Source organism: Heteronotia binoei, chromosome 8 (assembly GCF_032191835.1).
Source record: "Heteronotia binoei isolate CCM8104 ecotype False Entrance Well chromosome 8, APGP_CSIRO_Hbin_v1, whole genome shotgun sequence".
NCBI classification, from domain to species: domain Eukaryota; kingdom Metazoa; phylum Chordata; class Lepidosauria; order Squamata; family Gekkonidae; genus Heteronotia; species Heteronotia binoei.
Window position 1 is genome coordinate 20,921,779 of NC_083230.1, and position 21,741 is coordinate 20,943,519.

Consider the following 21,741-nt stretch of genomic DNA (forward strand, 5'->3'; position numbering starts at 1 on the left):
TTGGTTTCCCACACAAATGCTATCCACACCAAATGTTCTCTCAATTTGTTAATTTCAGTATTCTGTCATTGGATTTTAGCTTTGTACCACTTTGATTCTAAACCACTGCCCACCAGCTAGATGTAGCTCTGCTCACTGTACCTTATTCCTTGTCTGAAGAAGTATGCATGCATACGAAAGCTTGCATTCTGAATACAACTTTGTTGGTCTTAAAGGTGCTACTGGACTCCTGCTTTGTTCTATTGCTTCAGACCAACACGGCTGCCCACCTGGATCTATTTTCCTGTCATATTCAGCCTTGCAGCATTTAGCATCAGCATCAGCTTGTGGCGTGATCTGGTTTTTTTTGGCTTGGCTTGGTTGTGTTATGGTATATCATAGAGTAGGGGAATTGATCTAACTTCAGCTTTTCATCTCCTCCCCCCTCCCTGCAGCCTCTACCAAGGAAAAGTACAGTCTTTCTCCACAGTGGGGACCAAAGCAGGAACTCTCCAGATGACAGTTAATCTTTTCTCATATCATTTGTCTGATGGGTTTTAAATCTTGGGTTAGGGTTTATACCCACTCCTTGTTATGACGCTTTTCAAATGAGACTTGACCTTTATAATTTAACAAGACAACTTAAACGTAAGGATTTTTTTTTTTAACAAACAGGGTGGAGAGTCCTTCTGATTGGCCCTTTAAGAGTAAATCTACTTTTATCCCCACACACTACGATTCGGCGATCTCAGTTTTTGAGAAGTTAGTACTCAATGAAGTTGAAAGGTTAGAAAACAGGAATCCAAGATCATGCATGGGATAGAGAAGGCAGAAAAGGAAGTCCTTTTCTCCCTTTCTCACATTTCAAGAACTCGTGAACATTCAATGAAATTGCTGAGCAGTTGGGTTAGAATGGATAAAAAGAAGTACTTCTTCAACCAAAGAGTGATTAACACATGGAATTCACTGCCACGGGGGTGGGGGGTAGCTACAAGTATAGACAGCTTCAAGAGGGGATTGGATAAGCATATGGAGCAGAGGTCCATCAGTGGCTACTAGCCACAGCGTATTGTTGGAACTCTCTGTCCGGGGCAGTGATGCTCTGTATTCTTGGTGCTTGGGGGGGCACAGTGGCAGGGCTTCTAGCCCCACTGGTGGACCTCTTGATGGCACTTGGGTTTTTTGGCCACTGTGTGACAGAATGTTGGACTGGATGGACCATTGGCCTGATTCATGATAATTTCTCTTATGTTCTCAAAATGGTTATCCTCAACTCTGAGCAACCTCAGCCAGCCCCTGAACTTATTGGATTACGGGCTGGAACCTCCAGGCCAGAAGATGTAGTTTTCATCACCCTTCATTTCTGCCGCTTCTCTTTTTTAAATAAAAGCCTCTAGAGGTATTAAAAAAAGATAAAATAATTACAATACGCCAGATATGAACCCATTGGACAAGTAACGAGTAGATTATTTGCTAAAGTCATTGTAGACATCACCATGATCGGAATGCGACAGTGCTTGCTTTCTATTGCCGCAGTCGCTGCAGAAAGCATCTTTGTAGCGAGCCATAAACCTAAATAAAATTAAAATGGGTAGTTAAAAACTGAGCCTAAGACTTTTTAAAAATCAGAACGTTCCTGCTTTGGTACTTCAAATGCAAAAGGGCAAGATCACAGGTCACCCTGTTTGTCTGTTCATATTAAGGGAGAGCCAAGCATTAGCACATGCCTCGGCTTAGCACCTCCACGCGATGCATTAGCAAAACCAGGCCGTCGATAAGGATCAGAACTTCACCAGCAGAAACCCAACAACTGCTGAAAGAAGGAGTCCAGACGGTCCAGGAGATATGACAGCTTTGCTGGAGGCTGGTGAGCACTCGAGCTTCGTTATCGCCGAACTGACTCCTGCAAAAGTTGCTGCCCCTCCAACGCTAGCGCTGCAAACGGACTCAGTGGCACAACCCTTCATGGCAATCCTCTGAGATGATTCATCTGGTGTCAGAAGAACAGGAAACAAAATTATTGTCAGCCACAAGAGAGCAACGGTTAACCTAATTATCCGACTAACCATTCTCCTGTATGTTCTTTCTCTTTCAGAATTAAAAAAACTCACTCGTGCCATATAACCTTAACACATTTGGAATCTAAGGCCAAGATAAATCTTGCTTGCTGGGTAACTCAGTGCTAACTTCCTGCAGTAAGTATCTGTTCTAACAGGGGACTTATATGTTGATCTCCAACAGGGGACTTATATGTTGATCTCCAAATGTTTCAAGTGAGTTGTGACTCACAAAAGTTCATCCTGAAATACATGTTGTTAGCCTTGAGAGATGCCATTGGACTTTTGTTTCATTTTGCATAGAAGAAGAAGAAGAATTGCAGATTTATACCCCACCCTTTTCCCTGAATCAGAGACTCAAAGCGGCTCACAATCTCCTAAGTCTTCTCCCCCCACAACAGACACCCTGTGAGGTGGGTGGGGCTGGAGAGGGCTCTCACAGCAGCTGCCCTTTCAAGGACAACCTCTGCCAGAGCTATGGCTGACCCAAGGCCATTCCAGCAGGTGCAAGTGGAGGAGTGGGGAATCAAACCCGGTTCTCCCAGATAAGAGCCCGCACACTTAACCACTACACCAAACAGGGGTTATCTGTTCTGCTTGCCGATATGGTGAGAAAAAATTTACCGTTGTCTTACCCGTACAGATTTCTGATTAAGTGATAAATAGTGAAAATTACATCCCCCACATAAATTGACATTGCTGATCATTTTTACACACAACCAACCCCCCACCTCAATATTAAACAGAGAGTAAATGTTCTCAAAGATTTCAGGTTTTCACAGCTGGTAACATCATTAGGGTTTGTAGAATCTTTTGGGATCAAGTGCCGTGTTCTACTGGAGAAAGTTTTCCTTCCAGACATTTCGTTCTCAGCTGCTTTCTACTTTCTCCAGTAGAACACGGCACTTGATCCCGAAAGATTCTACAAACCCTAGTAAATGTTCTGTTGTATAAGTATTGCACTAGAAAAAAAATAACATGTTATGGTGCGGTCCAAAGCAGAGTTACAAACACCTAAGCCCTTTTACTTCATTAGACTTAGAATGATCCAACTCTGCTTAGGATGGCATTGCCAGTCCTTCATTTGCATAGGGCCAAAGGAACTCAGACACATAAATGCAGTGCTCATCCTGACCTTGTCCGTTTCAGTAGAGAGACTTGATTGGCATCTTTGTCGCCTGGCAAATTGAATTGTCTCCTGAACTGAATTAAACGAAGGCAGGAATCTCTGTGCACAAGAGCCGAATGCTTGAGGAGCTCCGGATTAGGGCAAGAGGAACTATTTTTTATCCTAACATATAGTTGGAGCAGTCAACAGCATTCCAGAATATCAAACCCGTATTTTCCAGTAAGCTGTTTACTAGGGACTGAATAAGATGGTTCCAAAGCTTTACTTCACTATGTGAGAAGTCTTCTTTTGATGGAAATAATCTTCCTCTATGGAGGAACCCTTCCTTTTCTCAAAGGAAGGCTCTTCACTTAGCAGAAGAGAGTCCTTAGATCTTCTCTGACAGAAGAGGCATGCAGAGTTGGAGTTAACTGTTGAATGATAGAACTCCAGGCCAAATGAACAAAGAAATCAGATTTACCATAATGGACGTATCCAGCCAAATCAATGCACTGAAACTCAGACCCAACACAGTTGACTATGTCTGCATCATTGCATGACTCATCGAGCGAAGCATAGCAAGCAGGGCACTGCAGACCGTTCAGTTTGGCTTCTGATGGCATAACTGAATAAACAGAAAGAGAAAGTCAGTTTCAGGGCGAGGGCGCATGTGGTCTGGATTAAGTTCTTAATTTGCATGCCTTTAGGCTAAATGGTGAGATGCAGACGCATGTTCCAAATGTGTAGAAAGTATCCCCCTTGAAAGAGCACTCTGATTAAGAACCGGATTCAATGTTATAGCCACCACAAGTTTTAGACCAGAAGCTCCCCATAAAAGTGGACACTTGTAAATTGAATACAGATTATTAGCTCCTCATGGCAGTAGCAGTTTTTCCTTTATATCTCATTGTAAAGTTCCACTTATGATGTTATATAATGAAGTGGGAACCTGCAAGGAAGTTGCAGTAGACAGTAAAGAGGAGGAATGGTTACTTCTTCTCCAGAGCTCTTGAGCTGGTGGGCCTGGGAATATTGGAGATACCAAAAATGTCCTGAGAGGAGGAGGAGAAGATTGGATTTATACGCTGCCCTTCACTACCTGAAAGGGTCTTAGAGCAGCTTACAATCTCCTTTCTGTTCCCCTCCCAACAGACACCTTGTGAGGGAGGTGGGGCTGAGAGCTCTGACAGAAACTGCTCTTTCCAGAACAGCCTCTGATAGGGTTATGGTCACTCCAAAAGTTGCATGTGGAGGAGTGGGGGATCAAAACTGGTTCCCCCAAATAAGAGTCCACGCACTTAACCACTACATCAAACTTGGGACATGGTGCAGGGCCTCCTCAGAATCTACTCACCCAGAGGCTCCACTGACCTCATAGGAGTTCTGGGGAGGCTGACATGGCATTTCAAGGAGTGGGGTTGGCATGGATTGTTTCCAGGGAATGAACCCAAACAACCACCTCAGAGGATGCCTAAAGATAAGCCAGGGATTCCATAGAGGCAAATGGATCTTGGGGGAAATAGACTCTGGAGATCTTCTGGGGTTTCTTCTGTCCCACACTGTATTCTACAGATGGATCAGGAGGAAACAGATAAAGAGACGGAGCAAGCTTAGCTGCATCAGCTCTGAGATTATTGCAAGGCTTTGGTTCAGCCTTGCAGAATCACCCAGTTTTGCTGTTTCTACATCTGCAAACTTAGACGGAAGCTTGCCTGTAGATAAGATAATATAACTGAAATGATATTGAAAACACTAATCCTTATAAGGAATTTTATCTCCCCTGTCTCTGTAATTTATTGACATTCTTATTGACACTGTGAGCTTCTCTGTTCTGCTCCATGCCATTGGTTGGTTCCCAGTGGTCAGGTCTGGCAAAATCAGAACATGCTGAATCTATGACATATAGAGCTTTCTCCAACTATATGTAACGGCCAAGAAGGGACTGATTGCTAACAAAGAGGATGCCATTCTGGTAACATCCCTGTGGCAAGTATCAGTGGGTCCCCGAGATGCCTGACGACAGAAGCAACCCAGCCGGAAGGGGCAGGGGCAGGGCCTGGGAGGAGAAAGCATTGCTGATGTTTTGACATCACAAAGTTCTGGGAATGCCCCCAAACTCTGAGGTAAAACCACAGAGATTGGATTAATTCCTAGTACATGGGGGGGGGGGGGTGGCAGTAATCACACTTCCAGGTGTTTGGCTGGAAGCGACATCAGAGAAACAGAGCATTCTCCCCCCCTCCCCACCCTGCCCCTCATTTTTCTCCTGCTGTTTGCTGGAGAAAGGGCTATCAATGGAATGGAAGGGCTATCAATGGAATGGAAAGCAGGGGCAGAACGGGGAAGAAGGACATGATTGAATACCTACATTTGGCAGCAGTGGCTGCATTGCAAGTATCACCCTGACAGCAGAAAACATGAGTCCTTGATCTTCCTTTTTCGCCCAAATTTATATCAGAAGAACCAGCTGCACACACACTGGATGGAATGCAGTTCTTAATAATGCCATGAACTAATATTTCTTCTGCAGAGGAAAAAAAAAGACAGGACCTCAAAAGTAAATAATGTCTCCCAAATGCAAAACCCAGTGACTGTTGTTGCAATCTTCCATCGTCTGTTCTAAATCACTGCAACATCACTTACTACTCATAAACTTCTGGTTTACATAGGGTTGCCAAGTCCAATTCAAGAAATATCTGGGGACTTTGGGGGTGGAGCCAGGAGACTTTGAGAGTGGAGTTGGGAGACATTGGGGTGCAGCCAGGAGCAAGGGTGTGAGCAAGGGTGTGAGAAGCATAAATGAACTCCAAAGGGAGTTCTGGCCATCACACTTAAAGGGACCACACACCTTTTCAATGCCTTCCTTCCATCGGAAATAATGAAGGACAGGGGCACCTTCTTTTGGTGCTCATAGAATTGGACCCTTTCGCCCAATCCTTTTGAAACTTGGGGGGTATTTTGGGGGGAAGGCACTGGATGCTAAACAGAAACTTTGGTGCCTATACCTCCAAAAACTGCGCCCCCAGGGCCCCAGATACTCACAGATCAATTCTCCATTATTTTCTATGGGAATAAGTCTCCACAGGGAATAATATATTCCCAGCAGATATTTCCCTCTCCCTTTCCCCCACTTTCTGATGACCCTGAAGCGGGGGGACGGCCTCCAAACCAGGGGATCCCCTGCCCCCACCTGGGGATTGGCAACCCTAGGTTTACAGCCTGTCTGGTCCATGAAATAGTTGACCGAACAAGTCATGAAAGACATACATAGAAAGTGAATAAACAAATGAGTGAATGCAAAAAAGTCCCTGGCTGCTGTAAGTTGCCTAGGACAATTGGTGGTCAACTAAGATACCTTCCTTCACGCACATTTTCCACTAGCTAATCCTCCCCAGGCAGAATAGCAGCACAGAAAAGCAGCTTTTACATTTAAGACCCCATTTCCAGCAAGGGCTGCACATTAGACCTTCTCCAAGTCATGACAATGAAACGCAAGTCTCCAGTAGTAACTCAATTTTGCTGCATTCTGAGATTTGGAAATGAAATACTTATTATGCAAGATCATTTGGCAGTGTTGCTGTGATAAAAATTTGGTAGCGTTGCTGTAGGAATTTTTTATTTACTTATTCGTAACTTCTTGATGTCTTTATTATGCTGTATATCATTCAGAGCTTGGGTAATTCATAAGTTTAATAAATAATAAATATTATTATAATAAATAAAAAGGGCCAGCAGCACTGAGCCACTGTTTTGCCTATGCCAGGGGTGGCCAAACTGTGGCTCAGGAGCCACATGTGGCTCTTTCACACATATTGTATGGCTCTCGAAGCCTCCACTGCCCTGTCGGCCAGCTTGGAGAAAACATTTGTCTCTTTAAATCACTTCTCCAAGCCAAGTCAGCTGGGGGGGGGGCTTGGAAAATGTATTTAAAGTTAAAGTTGCTTTCTTTCCACCTCTCTCTCCTCCCTTCCTCCCCCCTATATTTTCCTGCCTGCCTGCCTTGTAGCTCTCAAACACCTGACGTTCATGTCTTGCGGTTCTCAAACATTTGATGTTTATTCTATGTGGCTCTTACGTTAAGTAAGTTTGGCCACCTCTGGCCTATGCAGTGGATCCAGTTAGGACACTTATCCCCTACTACCTAACTTGATCCCAAATCTCTATGGTTTTACCAGGATCGCGCAATGGTACTCTCTTCCACTTTTCCCCACTGTTGCATTAGGCAGTGGCAGGAAACCAGGGACAGAAGGTCTCCCTCTGTGTAAACTTATATTTAACTGTCATGTTCTCAACTGACATTTGCCCAGCTATCGTTAATATATGAACATATATGAACATATGAAGCTGCCTTATACTGAATCAGACCCTCGGTCCATCAAAGTCAGTATTGTCTACTCAGACTAGCAGCGGCTCTCCAGGGTCTCAAGCTGAGGTTTTTCACGCCTATTTGCCTGGACCCTTTTAGTTGGAGATGCCGGGGATTGAACCTGGGACCTTCTGCTTACCAAGCAGATGCTCTACCGCTGAGCCACCGTCCCTCCCATTCTTTAACTGTGAATGTTTGAACTGGTCCTCTTGCTTTTTCTTTCCCAAGGATTCTAAAAAGGGTCTCCCAAAATGGGAGGGCTATGCATTTAACCAATATCCATTATTTCCTAAACAAAAGACAATGTTACAATTTCACATAACAGTGTTTCTAAAAATATATATTAGGAAGCAAAAAAAAATAAAAATCTGAGCAATAAAGTCATTTAAGCGCAATCGCTTACCCTGTTTACTTTCAAACAATGTGGTGCCACAAAAGTCATGACCAGGGGGGCAGGTCTCTGTTTTACCAGTACAGTTGTGGCCTAGGCCTGTGCAAATTTCACACTGTAGAGCAGTCCCTGGGGAACAAAATAATAGATACATATTGTCCTCTTTCATTTTACCATTTTTAAAGTATTTCCCCAGTATTCATTTGTGATTTGGACCTCCACTGAAAGCGAGGGATCCAAAATCATGCCCAAGTTCTTCACCGTTGGCTTTGGTGTCAATAATGCTCTGTCAAGAACTGAGAGTTGGATCCCTAATTCCATCCCCCCTTGGCTCAGGCACAGGACCTCCATCTTCGATTGATTTAATTTCAGTCAGTTCTGTCTTAACTAGTTAGCCAGATGAGTTGCGATGAGTGTGTACTGGGAAAGAATGACTGCACATAAAATAGTTCCAAAGGGCTGAAGCTTCTCCTTAAGCCTCACATCCATTTTATTGAATCATAGATCCAAATCTGTTCCTTTATTTATTTATTAGATTTTATTTCTAGCCTGCCCTCCGCTACACAGCAAGGCTTAGGGCAGGTTACAATGGTTCAGATAAAACAATAAATACTAACGATTTTGCATAACTATAAAATTGTTAAAACCTATAAATAGGGTTGCCAATCCCCAGGTGGGGGCAGGGTATCCCCCGGTTTGGAGGCCCTTCCCCCATTTCAGGGTCATCAGAAAGCGGGGGGAGGGGAGGAAAATGTCTGCTGGGAATTCTATTATTCCCTATGGAGATTTATTCCCATAGGAAATCATGGAGAATTGATCCGTGGGTATCTGGGGCTCTGGGGGGGGCTGTTTTTTGGGAGTAGAGGCACCAAATTTTCAGTATAGCATCTAGTGCCTCTCCCCAAAATACCCCCCAAGTTTCAAAAAGATTGGACCAGGGGGTCCAATTCTATGAGCCCCAAAAGAAGGTGCCCCTATCCTTCATTATTTCCTATGGAAGGAAGGAATTGAAAAGGTGTGCCGTCCCTTTAAATGTGATGGCCAGAACTCCCTTTGGAGTTCAATTATGCTTGTCACAGTCTTGATCTTGGCTCCACCCCCAAAGTCTCCTGGCTCCACGCCCAAAGTCCCCAGATATTTCTTGAATTGGACTTGGCAACCCTACCTATAAATAACATCAAGCATGCAATACTAACAGTCAGATGGCAATTAATGACACATCTACTCCTGAGAGAAAGCTCTACATATGAGCACCGGTACATTAAATACTGAAACAAGTAGATGGACGAGGGAGCAAGCAGGGGAGGACAAAGCAAAACGGAACAGAGCAGGGGGAGGCTGATACTGATGAACCACCACCTCCTCACCCATAGGCCTGGTGGAACCTCATGATCCAAGGATGTAGTTGAGAGAGGGTTTGTGTCACGGCTGGGGCCGGGTCAGGCAAAGTCCAGAGGCAGTCCGAGGTCTGTAGCCAGCAAGCAGGAGTGTCCAAGGTGCCAAATCCAAATCGCTGTGCAAATATCGCAGGTCCGAGGTCCAGAAGCCGAGGTCAGGGAGTCCAGAAGTCAAAAGCCAAAGTCAGGGAGTCAGGAACCAAAGTCAAGCCGGAGTGGATGCTAGAACGTCAGGGAGATGACTAGTTGCTTCCACAAAGCCTCCTCCCAAAGCCCACAGCTATATAGCCCTCTGCTGGCTGTTGCCCATTTGGGCTAATTGCTGGCTCTGGGAGGCAGCCAGGATCCTGTTACAACTCAAGGATCCTTGCTCTTAGGAGGGCCAGAATCCTCTCAAAACTCAGGACTCAGGGAGCGTCTTGCTTGTGAGCGTGCCGCCCTCCTCCGATCCCTGAGGTCCTGACGGAGGCGGTCACGCACACGAGCCACCCGAGAGGGCGAGGCAGGGGGGCTGGGATCTTCTTCAGCAGGAGGCAGGGGTACTGGTGCAGGTGGCGGGGGTACAGTTTCCTTGGCAGACTCGTCTTCCTCTGCAGGGTCCCCAGCACCCATGACAGTTTGGATCCTCCACCTCTTCAATATTAATAGGATCTTGAGGTAAGGCTCTCCTGTCTGCTGGATTCTCTATGATGCACTGATGTAGGGGTCCCATCAAGACCCTTAACTTTTGGGTATAGTTCTTCAAATTATCTAGAGTGCAGGCAGCACAGCCTTGCTCATCTTGTAAAGTTTCTTGTAGAGTCTCTTTTATAGAGGTACATTTAGATGTAGGCATTGGGGCTGAGGTTGGTTTATCCTTCATGCTCAGAAATGGAACAGGATCTGTGGGTTGAGATGCTACAAGTGTATTTCTCGGCAAAAGTGGGAAAATTTACACATCTGCAAATACTCTTCAAGAAAAATTGCAAAGGAAGCAAGAAACACTTCCCATATTTAGTAGTATCATAGGTACTGTTGGGGAGGCAAAAGTTAAAGCAATCTGAACCCTTGAAAATGATCAAGAAGTCTTTCACACTTTAGAAGATCAATTAAATAGAACTCAAGTTTGTAAAAGCTGACTCAAAGAATGTATAATACTTTTTTTTTTTGTTAGCCCAGTGGTTTCGGTTGAGGTAGTTAAAGGAGATATACAGCATCACTTGAGTTGTTTGGAGACAGAGGGTGATACCGCATTAGCCTTTGCTCCGGCTCCGACGCTGTGTTTCTCCCAGGGCAGATGTTGGTTTCCGCACATTTTGACCCGGGGCGGCAGTTTGACCCGCCTCCAAAGCGATGCTGCCCCGGATTAAGGAGATCGGCAAAATACCAGATCTTTTTTTTGCTGCGGTTCCGAGGCTCAGAATTTTATGTGCGGAACTCGAGCGAGTGCGCTGTCAAACTTCTTGCATCAGTAGAACACACCCACATAACTCCACGCCCATGATTCCGCCCAGTTATTTCGTCATACTTCCGCAATTTTACTCCCTTTGAAAATTATGCAATATTTTCCTGAAATGGATTATTCTTTTAAAAAAACTCGTTTCGCATTACAACGCGAAAACAATATAACGATGTAACGCTATTTTCTTTTTCCGAATGCATCACTTACTTGCACCCGCCCCCCTTCTTTACTATATTCCATGTGAATTTGATAATGTGCCATTGCATTGTGATTACGTTCTTCCCTCCTCTGAAAAAAAATCAATCCTGACTGCTATATTTTTTTCCAAATAAGATCGTTGCAACGGAACTAAATAAAAAGTGATGTTGCACAAACTACTTTAAACATGCGTGATTGCCACCTTTATCGATCCCCCCCACCATGGCCTCAAACGGGAGCGGAAATTTGATTATGTTTACAGCTTTAAATTTTTGATAGGTTGGGGAAACTTTCTCCCTTAACCCCGCTGCATATTTCTTCCCCCCCCCCTTTTCACGCATCTGTTTGTAATTTGTTATAGGTTTTAATGGAAAACTGTGTGTTTAACATTCAGCATGTGTGGATAAAAACGGTGGATCACCGACTCAGATTTCATGGGGCTTAACCTGCCAATGGCAGGGCGAAAGGAAAACACGTGACTTTGCCAGTATTATGCCTCTGGCATTATGTTGTAATGCAAACAAAGACGTTACGTTGTAACGCGAACACGCATGCGTGTAAAAAAAAAAAAGGGAAACGTATGAGGGAGGGGGAAACTCCGGGAGCAGCGGTAATGCGGAATCAGAAAACATGGAACAGATTGAGAATTGAATCTGGGGGAAATCCTCTAATGCGGAATCGGGAAATCTGGCCCACATGGAACAACCCCGGAGCGAAAGGAGGGCAAACGCCAAATGCGGAATCAGCCAGAGAATAGAACCTGTTTTCCCTTTTTGGGATATCCTTTTCTTGGGGGGGGGGGGAGGAAAAGTTGATATTTTCTTTAGCTTTGAGGATGAATTTGAGGGTTGTCAATGTGACATAAATGTTCTGGAAGCCTCTATGTGGGTAATAGTATGTCTCCTCATTGTAAACCTTTACTATATTGATAAGTGTGTTTAATTTGTTTAAGCTCTTGAAAAACAGCCATTACTGTTTACCTAGTTAGTGAGCGGTGCTCTCCTATATATCAAGTGTTGCACAATTCCCATCAGTGATCATCTCTATGTCGTACTCAAATAATGTTTATTCATTAATGAGAAGACATTACAGTGCCTCTGTCTTGGTGGAACTGAGCCCCCAGGCTCAGGCAGCTAGATATAACCTTGTGTCCAGACCATTAAAAGCTTAAATTCAAAGCTCCATTTTTTTCCTATCAATGAAAGCATCTCCCCCCCCCGCCCCCCCATTATCAGTTCTGGCTGAAGCAGGTTACTCTCAGAAGCGAAAGTCTCTGGGCAGTAGAAGCAGCTGACCTTCAACAGCTAGTCGTACCACATTCCCAGGGTGGAAGGTTACTTGTGCAGTTACAGACATAATAGATTAGCAAGCAAGCAAGGTACCCTAGGCTCAGAGCAGTGCCTGCATTCTCCACCATTCTGTTGCACCCCGCCTCCTCCCGTGGGGAGCTGCTGCTGGTGGCCATCACTCAGGAGGCCCTGTCCCAAAGGCCCTTGGGAGAGCCAGAAGTCTCAGACTGGGTCAGGGGACCGGTTACAGCACCCAGATGGCCCTCAGTCCCTGCCAAGCTGTTCTGTTGCCTTGTCTGAGTCAGCCAACCTCTCCCAGCAACTCCAACTTGACCTCTTCCTAGTCCCCCCTTTTATTCCTCTCCCAGGTCCCCACCTCCCCCCATAGGCCAGGCTGGCTTGCCCCACCCCCATATTTGAGCTTCAATGCTCAGGGGGCAGTCCAGTGTGTCACTAGCTGATTGCACCTGTGTGGCCAGCTCAGAAGCCTCCTCCCTCGCCTGACAGTTAGGTGTGGGGCCTGGCTGGTCATGCTGAAGCCTGGCTCCTTGGGGCAGTGGGGGGTGCTTCTCTGGCCATCAAGGTGCTGGTGCTTCATTGGCTGAACCCCACAGTCACTGGTGATGTGAGCACTCAGGACTGTTCAGCCATGCTCCGCACTCCCAGGCCCTTGCTCATTGTTCCGGGAATCTGCCACCACCATCAGGGCCAAGTTGCCGTGTCAGGCCTCCTGCTTCTTCTGCTGGCTCTCAGGTAGGTCAGGGTGGGAGGCAGCTTGTTCCAGTGGCACCTGGGGGTTGCAACTCCGGGGGGGGGGGGAGGCTGGGGATTCTGCTCAAATTCCAGCCAGGAGTCACTGGGACAAGAGAGAACCACAGATAGCGAGAAGACTTGTCTTCTGGTGAGGATAAAATGAGATAAAGACAGCTGTACTGAAGTAAAGAAAGCTCAATGGCTGCCCTTGGGCAAACCACACACACGGTCTCAGAGCACAGCCATCCCAATAATGAGTATAGTGAAACCAAGATGTGTATCATCTTGGAATCTGACTTAGGAATGACAGCAAAAATCCAGAATGACCTGCATTTTGACAGCATATCCCTGAATCTACTCCCCACAGCTCCCTCCACATAAAAAAATTCCTACAGGGCCATGTCTCCTTACTCCAGAAAAAGCCCTGAAATGTTATGCAAAGCCCTCCAAAGAGCTCACAACATAGATTTTCTTTATTTGTTGAGGGCATTTATCAGTTACATTTCCCCAGCGCTCAAAGCAACTTACCAAAACTTTCCCACGCCTAACAGATAGGGAGGAGAGGGAATGGTTAACCATGCCGGTGGTTGCATTTCTGACAGAGCAGAAAAGCTGGAATATGCAATCGCCAAGGAATCTTTCTAAATAACTATAGTCAGTTCACCATAGTGGGCCACTGCTGAGTTAGGGAAGGGATTAACCTGACAATGACCCCATTTTTGAATAGAAAGAGAGTTGAATTAAATCTCTTGTCCTGGATTTGAACCACATAATCTCCATAGGACTTTAAAAGAAAACTTTTCTAGAAGTTCACACTATAGTGCAGAAATATGTAAAGGAACCTTGGATCCACTGCCCTTCATGACTAACTTGATCCTAAAACATGCAGAACAAGTACACCGAGTAACTACATTCTAGCTACATTCCACACAGCTATCAGAGTAGCATTCAGTGTGCCATTGACCACATCTTTACAGGTGCCAATTTTGTTTCAAAACTGTTCAGAATTATGGCAACCCCTCACAAGACTTTCCTCAGGGAATTACGTGGAACATTCCACTTCTTTTGCCAACGAGGAACGCTGCTAGGTACATCTCACACATTTCTGTGGCTAGGTGTGGCGTCACAGAAATGTCAGAAGGACATGTTAGAAATTAGAAGCATCTTTGACCAAACTGTAGTGCCGTCATATCCTGAGAAGTATGCAGTACACACTGAAGGCTGAGAGGTTCTGAAACAAGAGCTAGGTCTGTTTTAAGCTATGCCTCGGTTCCGTCAAATCATACACCACAGGATAAGATACTCACCTTTGGCTATGAGTGCTAAGAGGCATAAGCTGTGAATGGCCTGCATTGCTGCCAGATCAGAATTGGATTCAGCTTCAGTTGTGGCCACCTCTTTCGCTGGGAGTTGTAGTCATACTAACAATTACTGCAAATGAGGGAGGAGTGTTCCAAAGCTTCTTTCCTCCTCAGGGCAACCCGACAGAGGAAGTTGCACAACAAAACCTTATTACATTCTTATAGCATCCCTGCAGGGAATCTAGGGCAGTGTGCATATCATACTTTGCCCTCACAACAACCTTGTAAAGTAGGTACACCTAAGAGATTAAAGTGTTACTTACCCAGGATCACTCTGAGCTAGCTGGCATTCAAGAACTGAAATCTCCAGATAAATGATTTTTTCAGGCAGATGGCTCTATGAAAATATGTACAGTGGGTTTCCCTGGAGAAAAAAGGACAATTTCTAACTAGTGCACCAATACAGACATTAATAATCACAAAGTACCACAGGGAGCAATGTTGCCAGTTGTGTCACTGGCAATGTCTTGCACTGACTGACGGCCAAATCCTACTGCACTTCTTGCAATATTGACAAATGTTTTGGGACTGTCTTCTATGATGTCCATCTGGTACAGTAGCTCAAGTATTAAGCAGAGTAGTAGAGGAGGGTAAGAAATGGAATCTGTATGAATTTTTTGTTCCTTGTACTTATCTGTAATGTCCAAAATGCATTCTACATCTCCTTTCATACCGAGATGTACACTGCATTTATTTATTTAGTTCCTATACACTGCCTTCCTGCCCCCCCATGGGGACCAGTAGCAGCGTACAACTTTATTCTCCCCTCCTTTATTTTATTCTCACAACAACAACCCTGTGAGGTAGGTAAGGCTGAGAGTGACAGGCCCAAGGTCACCCAGGAAGTTTCCACAGCAAAGTGGGGATTTGAACCTGGATCTCCCACATACTAGCCTGATACTCTAACCACTACAACATGCTGGATATTACATTAATACTAGTAAAGCATCAAAGCAACCAATGGGGAACTAAGGAATCTCACCATGAAGAATCTGTAATTTCTGTTCTCTCTACACCACACCAATGTTGTGTAGTGGTGAGAGTGTTGGAATACAACCTTGGAAAACTTGAGTTCAAATCCCCACTCACCTATGTAGCTCACTGGGTTGACCTGAGGCCAATCATTTGATCTCAGCCTAACTTGTTCTGCAGAGTGGTTGTGAAGACAAATGAGGAAGGAAGCCTGAGTTCCTTGGGGGATGGGCAGGATAAAATGGGATAGACAGGTAGCTGAAGCCAGTCAGCATTATGTGGAAAAATGACAAAGCCTTCCACCATTGTTTAAAGGTTGATGAAACACCTAAGAGTGAGAAAATATCAATCAGGGAATGAAATATTGGGAGCCCAAGACCACAGTTTCAAATTGCTGCTTAGCAATGGTGCTTGCTGGGCGACCTTGGGCACCATGCCATTTCTCAGCCTATCCTCCTTCATACCCTTGTTGTGTGGATGAATGAGAAAGGCTTGTTTATTATTACTGCAGCCTGCTATTCCTCCATATCACTTGAGGAAAGCAGCCTTGGCATAAGCCATACAGTCTATTTCTTTTCTTGGCTGCTTTGGATGGTGGAATCTATGGCATTACACCCAGCTGAGGTCCCTCCCCTCCCCTCTCCAAACCCCACCCTTTCCAGGCTCCATACCTCAAATCTCCAGATATTTCCCAATCTAGAACTAGCAACCCTATGGTTCTGGTCAAAATTGCCCCAGCATTTCTCACTTTTTTTAATCTATTGTTTTTGGAAAAGGAAACGGCAAGGAAAAATCCTGAAGAAACAAAGGAGGACCTGTATTTCATAGACACGAATCCCTTGTCTAAAGTGGGGGCAGGGGGGTTCAAAGTCATATGTAAATTCTAATAGCATACGATGATAATCGCAATAAATGGCATTTATCTAAATTACATCTTGTCTCCATTTTTCATATACACAAATCACATTAAATTTAGGTCGTTTTCGCACTGACCTTATTCCGGAGCGACGTCCCTCTTCACCGCGCAGCGTCTGCGCGGACTTTACACTAATTGCTCCGCAGAACCCGGAAGAGCCGCGGCTTTTGCGTTGCAAATGTAAACTGGTTTTTGGCGGTTTACATTTGCGACGCAGAAGCCGCGGCTCTTCCGGGTTCTGCGGAGCAATTAGTGCGAAATCCGCGCAGACGCTGCGCGGTGAAGAGAGACGTCGCTCCGCAATAAGGTCAGTGCGAAAACGACCTTAGAGCTTTTCCACCACAGTCTCTAGCTGATTCCATGTATAGGGCTAATTATTAACACTGTGCGGGATTGTCCACATTTACCACCCAAATGGCATTCACCAGAAATATCTGATCACAGATCTCCCAGAATTTTGTCTAGTTAGACTTTTTTTGTTACATTTTTTATAGAACCATATCGCTTCAGCCAAGTCATTGTGGATGTTCTGCTCAGGGTATAATTACACCCTACTGTTTTTGCAGTCAGACAGGCGCATGTAAACAAGCTTCAGGCTTCCCAAGCACAACACTTCAGCTTCCTCCCTTGTCGCTGCCCACATACCATCTCTTTCAGAACAGGAAATCTGCCCTTGATCTGCACTCCATTTTGGTCCCTCCCTCCTCAAGCATGCCAGGGCCCTTAATAGTGGAAGAGCTACATCCCGGTTGGAAATTCCGGTCTTCCAAGTGTCCCCGCATTAACCAGTTTCTATATTTATGGAGGAATGTGATCAGCTAAGCAGGCGTGCCTACACTGGGATGTTGCTCTTTGCTGAGGTTAGCACGGTTGACTTGCTTTTCAGCTAACAAATTGAAAGTGAACCTGTATTTAGACAGGGATGAATTTATCTTGGTCAACATAGATTGGAGTGGTTTTCTTCTCAAGTTCCAAAAAATTGGTTTGTAAAATTGGAGGCCTCCAGACACCTTAAAACTTGCACCTTCTCACACTGAGTTTTTGCCCTTATCCTAATTTTGGATGTATTTCTAGGACTGTTTCTGACTCAAAGCAAGGGAATAAGATTCTCAAGGTTAGGCTTGCCAGTCGCCAGGTCCCAGCAGGGTACCCCTGGTTTTGCAGGCTCCTCCCCACCACCAGCCAGCTGGCCAGCAGAGGGAAGCCTGCCTTCTAAGAAGGCTTAGAAAGTGCTTGTTTTGGAAGGTGTGTGTGCCTTTAAATCTCAGTAGGAGGAAAGCTCAATGGGGGTGGGGTGAGCAGACAGAGCCATGTGGCTCTTTCCACTGTGTGATACAGAATGTTGGACTGGAGGGGCCATTGGCCTGATCCAACATGGCTTCTCTTATGTTCTTATGAAAGTGTTGGCAGATCACAGCTGACTTATGGTGACCCACCCTGAGTCCACCTGCAGAGAGGGTAGGATAAAAAACTAAAGTAATAAATAAATAAATAAATTTCCAGTGAATGTATGAAACTGTGAGAAAGTAAGAGAGCACAGTTCCTTCATTTGTTTTATATTTGTTTCAGAAGTTGCGTGTATAATAAAATGGAGTTGCTCCCAGCTCCACCCCCAAAGTCCCCAAATATTTCCTGAGTCAGACCTGGCAACCCTATTATGGGATGGAGGAAACCTCCACCCTCTAGACTGCTCTCCTTTCATTTTCCTGTTAGTTTGAATAAGTTGGTTGAAATACAGCAGATGGTAACATTCAGCAACTCCTTTGAGTAAATTGCCCCACTGAGATCACAAGAGTGTGTGCTTGCAAACTGTTCATTTTGGCTGCTTTGTGTGTATATGTGTGCTCACTGTCATTTAGTGGAAGTGCAGCTGCTGGAGAATGAAGAAATACACTGCTGTATTTTTATTTTAGGGAATGGGAAAGTCTACTGGTTCCACCCCAAAAGTCCCCAGATATTGTCAGAGTTGGACCTTGCAACCTTACTCAAGGGTGTTTGCTTTTTTCCATTTGCAATTATCTTGCATTGCCTATATTCATCTTGTTTCTCTACATGGCTCTTATTTTAAGCATTTATATCCCACTTTGGTCGCAGTATTGACACCTAAGACAATTGATGGCTTAAAACAAAAATAATGAAGAAAAAAAAGAAAGGGAAAGAGAAATAAATCTATAAGTGAGTATTATCCCTTTTATTTTGCTCAATGGTATTTCCATGATGCTTTGAAGAAAGAGAGATGAGAAGAATCCTCATGATGCCAGCCCTCATGATGAGCCTGCTTCAGCGGGGAGGGCGGGATATAAATAAAATGACTGATTGATTGATTGAGCCCTCAGAGGGTCCTGTTGTTTCCTTTCCTGGGACTGCATTAAATTTAGTGGGTCAGCCCAAGAACCAATGTAATTACTGAGCAGACTCAACAGTCAGTGGGCAACTGTCAAGGGCAGGGGTCTTCTCCTTCCTCACCTAAAATGTACATCTTAACCTCAAGTGCTCTTTTTTCCAGAGTGCTTTTGGGGCAAGGAGATTAAAATAATTTTTGAAAAAAATCCCCTCCCTCTGATGGCTTTTCTCCTTCTGTTGCTGCTAACTCTGGCTCATGAACAAAGAAAACATCAGTCCTATGTGCTTTTAGATGTACTTAACTCTGTTTTCTCTTATCTAGGGTTTCACCTGATGAATTTCCACCCACAACACAGGTGTTAACCTGCCGTAAAAATATTTTGAAATGGAAATCCTAATCCACTCCAGGCAGCAATTGCCTGTTGTTGTCACACGATTGTACTTGACTGCCAAGTTGCATGAGGAAAATATTTTAATTACATACTTTAGCAAAGAGTCAGTGTTTTGTTCAGGCAACTTGTCTGCAGATGATATTTGTTTCTGGGATTCATTTGGCTAGTAGGAACTGGGGCTGATTCTCATTACGAATTCCACGGGGAAATTCTTTTGCTTATATGTCCATGGATTTTGAGAGTGACACCTATTTCATATATGAATCATCTTGTATTTCACTGTTCTCCTTTTTTGTAAACCACCACAAGAACCTTACTAGCATATGGCAATATATAAACAATTTCCACTTAGCTTAGAGTAGTGGTTAGAATCTTGAATGTTCACTGCCTTCACTACGATTTGTGGACAGGGTTTATGTGGGAGGCAGCTGCTCCATTTTCATACTTTAATAGACTGTAAAATTCACAGAAAGTAGGTTTCTAAACCTTAAAAAAAAACATTGTGAATTTCACAAGTAATTTTAACGATATTTTTTATAAATCTTATCTAATACTTCCCCCACAAATATCCTTACAAAAGAACATCTGTAAATTTCAGTAAAACGAAATCTTCATGAAGCATATCCACAGAAATAGATGGGGCAGAACTTTAACTCATCTGTCTTCACAGACATATGTTACGATAAAAGCTTTCTCTTAATCTTTTCATGCACTTGTAAAATTGTTTTCCCCCTGATCTGTTGATCTTTTCTGGTCATCATGGGAGGCCAATAATGACATAGGCCGAGATCCACTGGTAATTTCCATAGACAGTGGGTTTCTGTCTGGGGAGAGCTATGTCCCTCCTCCTCCTTCCTTCTGCAGCCCATAATTCACCCTGAAATGCTTCTCCTGGGAGAACAGGAAGTCCCAGGGACAACATGAGGTGGGGAGTTAGAGTTCTACATCAGGAATGGCAAATAAGTGATAATTGGTGCCCCTTACTGTCAAGTCTGCATAAAACTCTGGTCAAGTCTGTACCTAACATTGGCTCAGGAGAAAAGCATCCTGGGTGAAGCCAAACTGTATTCCATTGCTGCTAGCTCGAGCTTTCCCTACCCCCCTCCTTTTCTTTGTTATGTAGTATTGCTTTGAAATGGGAATATGTGAACGCTTTATCTGAGCCTTCTCAGGCCTGGCATCGGGGGAGGTAGGAGCCAGAAACGCTCAAAGCCGAAACAGGCCTGAGAACAAAATAGTAACATCAATGTGTGAATGTGCCCTGCATAGTACCCCTCCCTCAAGAATCCCTTTGAAGTGTACCTTATATGATTGCATTCTACCGTATGTTCTTTAGTCTTTCAATCTCAACGTAGTCGAGAACAACAGTATCAATAAACTAGTTATTTTGTTTCAACAAAGACTCGTTATTGAATCTGCCAACTTGACACTTACTTTCATGGAAATTCTCCACTGGATTCAAGCCATTGTCTTTCCGGGGCCATGTCTTCTCCACTCATGTCAACAGAGAATGATCTTCAATATTGGCTCCTTCCATTAAAATGAATGGGGATCCTCACATGTTCATGAGCTGTGCTTATGGACCTCTTGAACTCTAAATTATACAAATCACAGAAACTAAAATAAAAAGCTATATACATTTATGTTGCTTCCACTTCCGTGTTGATAGGGTCAGCTGAGAATTCCATCTTGGCTAGCGGTATACTTGGTGCACGAAGACATTACTTTCCACAGTTGTCCCCACAATGAGATACACCATGGAATGGTGAGAATAGGTCATCTTCTGAGCACTGTCCTCATTGACCAGAAGCCACTGTTCAATCATTCTGCAAGCATCATAAGGCAAGACCAAACCTGGGATAATCAATTCTGCCTGGCAATCAACATTATACTCTTGAATGCTGAAGACAATTTGTTTCCTAGAAAGTTTCACCTTCACTGCTGTGAAGGAAAAGGAATGTAAAATATTCTAACGATTGTAAGCCTATTAGTTAGATTAACTAGTTAGCTTTACATTTCAAATATGTGTGACATTATAATATTCATTACAGGAGAAGGGGGTAAAAGTTAACTACAGAGAATCTTAGGTATCTAACCATACATATAGCTTCACCCAAAGTTTTCTTGCTTTTTCCTTAGATTTCCCAGCAAGCAGCTGGGATAAGTAGTCCATCTCAGCCATTTCCAGTATCTTCTCCACCAAGTCCGATCTCATGGGGATTTCCTGTAGCTTCCATTTCTGTGTCAAAAGGATTCTAGCTGCTGTGCTAATATGCGCCAATAAATGTCTCATTTTCATATAGTCATTAAGATATATATTCAATAAAAACAGTTCTGGTTTAAATTGGATCTGTGTCTTCAGGATTTTCTGTAGTAGTTCATGTACCATCTTCCAGTAGCCTTTCACCACCTCACAAGTCCACCACATGTGGTAGAAAGACCCAACATGCTCAATACATTTCCAACACTTATTTGACACATTAGAGTACATTTTAGAAAGTTTTTGTGGCGTAACATACCATCTATAAAACATCTTATACAAGTTTTCTTTAAAAGCTACTGACTTAGTTAATTTAATATTAAGTTTCCATAACTTCTCCCATTCCTCTAGTATGATGTTATGGACCACATTCTTAGCCCATTGGACCATACACTCTTTTACAGTCTCATATTGCATCTTCATCTGTAGTAAATATGAGTATAAGTTGTAAATTTACTTTTCTTGAGGTCCCAAGAAGATTTTATCAAATGAATATTGATCCATATTAAAATCTATTG

At 44.0% G+C, this 21,741-nt stretch overlaps 1 protein-coding gene across 2 annotated transcripts; it reads right to left on the reverse strand.

Moving 5' to 3' along the window:
• Positions 1–1,724: 1,724 nt before the first annotated feature.
• LOC132576038 (phospholipase A2 inhibitor and Ly6/PLAUR domain-containing protein-like) lies at positions 1,725–17,049 on the reverse strand. 2 transcript variants are annotated; one of them, XM_060244796.1, is made up of 5 exons: positions 16,784–17,049; positions 7,914–8,030; positions 5,513–5,668; positions 3,626–3,769; positions 1,725–1,969 (listed from the first exon to the last, which is right to left on the reverse strand). In XM_060244796.1, exons 1-5 carry the CDS (start codon positions 16,869–16,871, stop codon positions 1,761–1,763), a joined length of 714 nt encoding a protein of 237 aa, XP_060100779.1. In that variant the 5' UTR covers positions 16,872–17,049; the 3' UTR covers positions 1,725–1,760. The 2 variants fall into 2 exon arrangements, with proteins under 2 accessions (XP_060100779.1, XP_060100780.1); XM_060244797.1 differs by lacking the exon at positions 16,784–17,049 and adding an exon at positions 14,287–14,419.
• Positions 17,050–21,741: the final 4,692 nt, after the last annotated feature.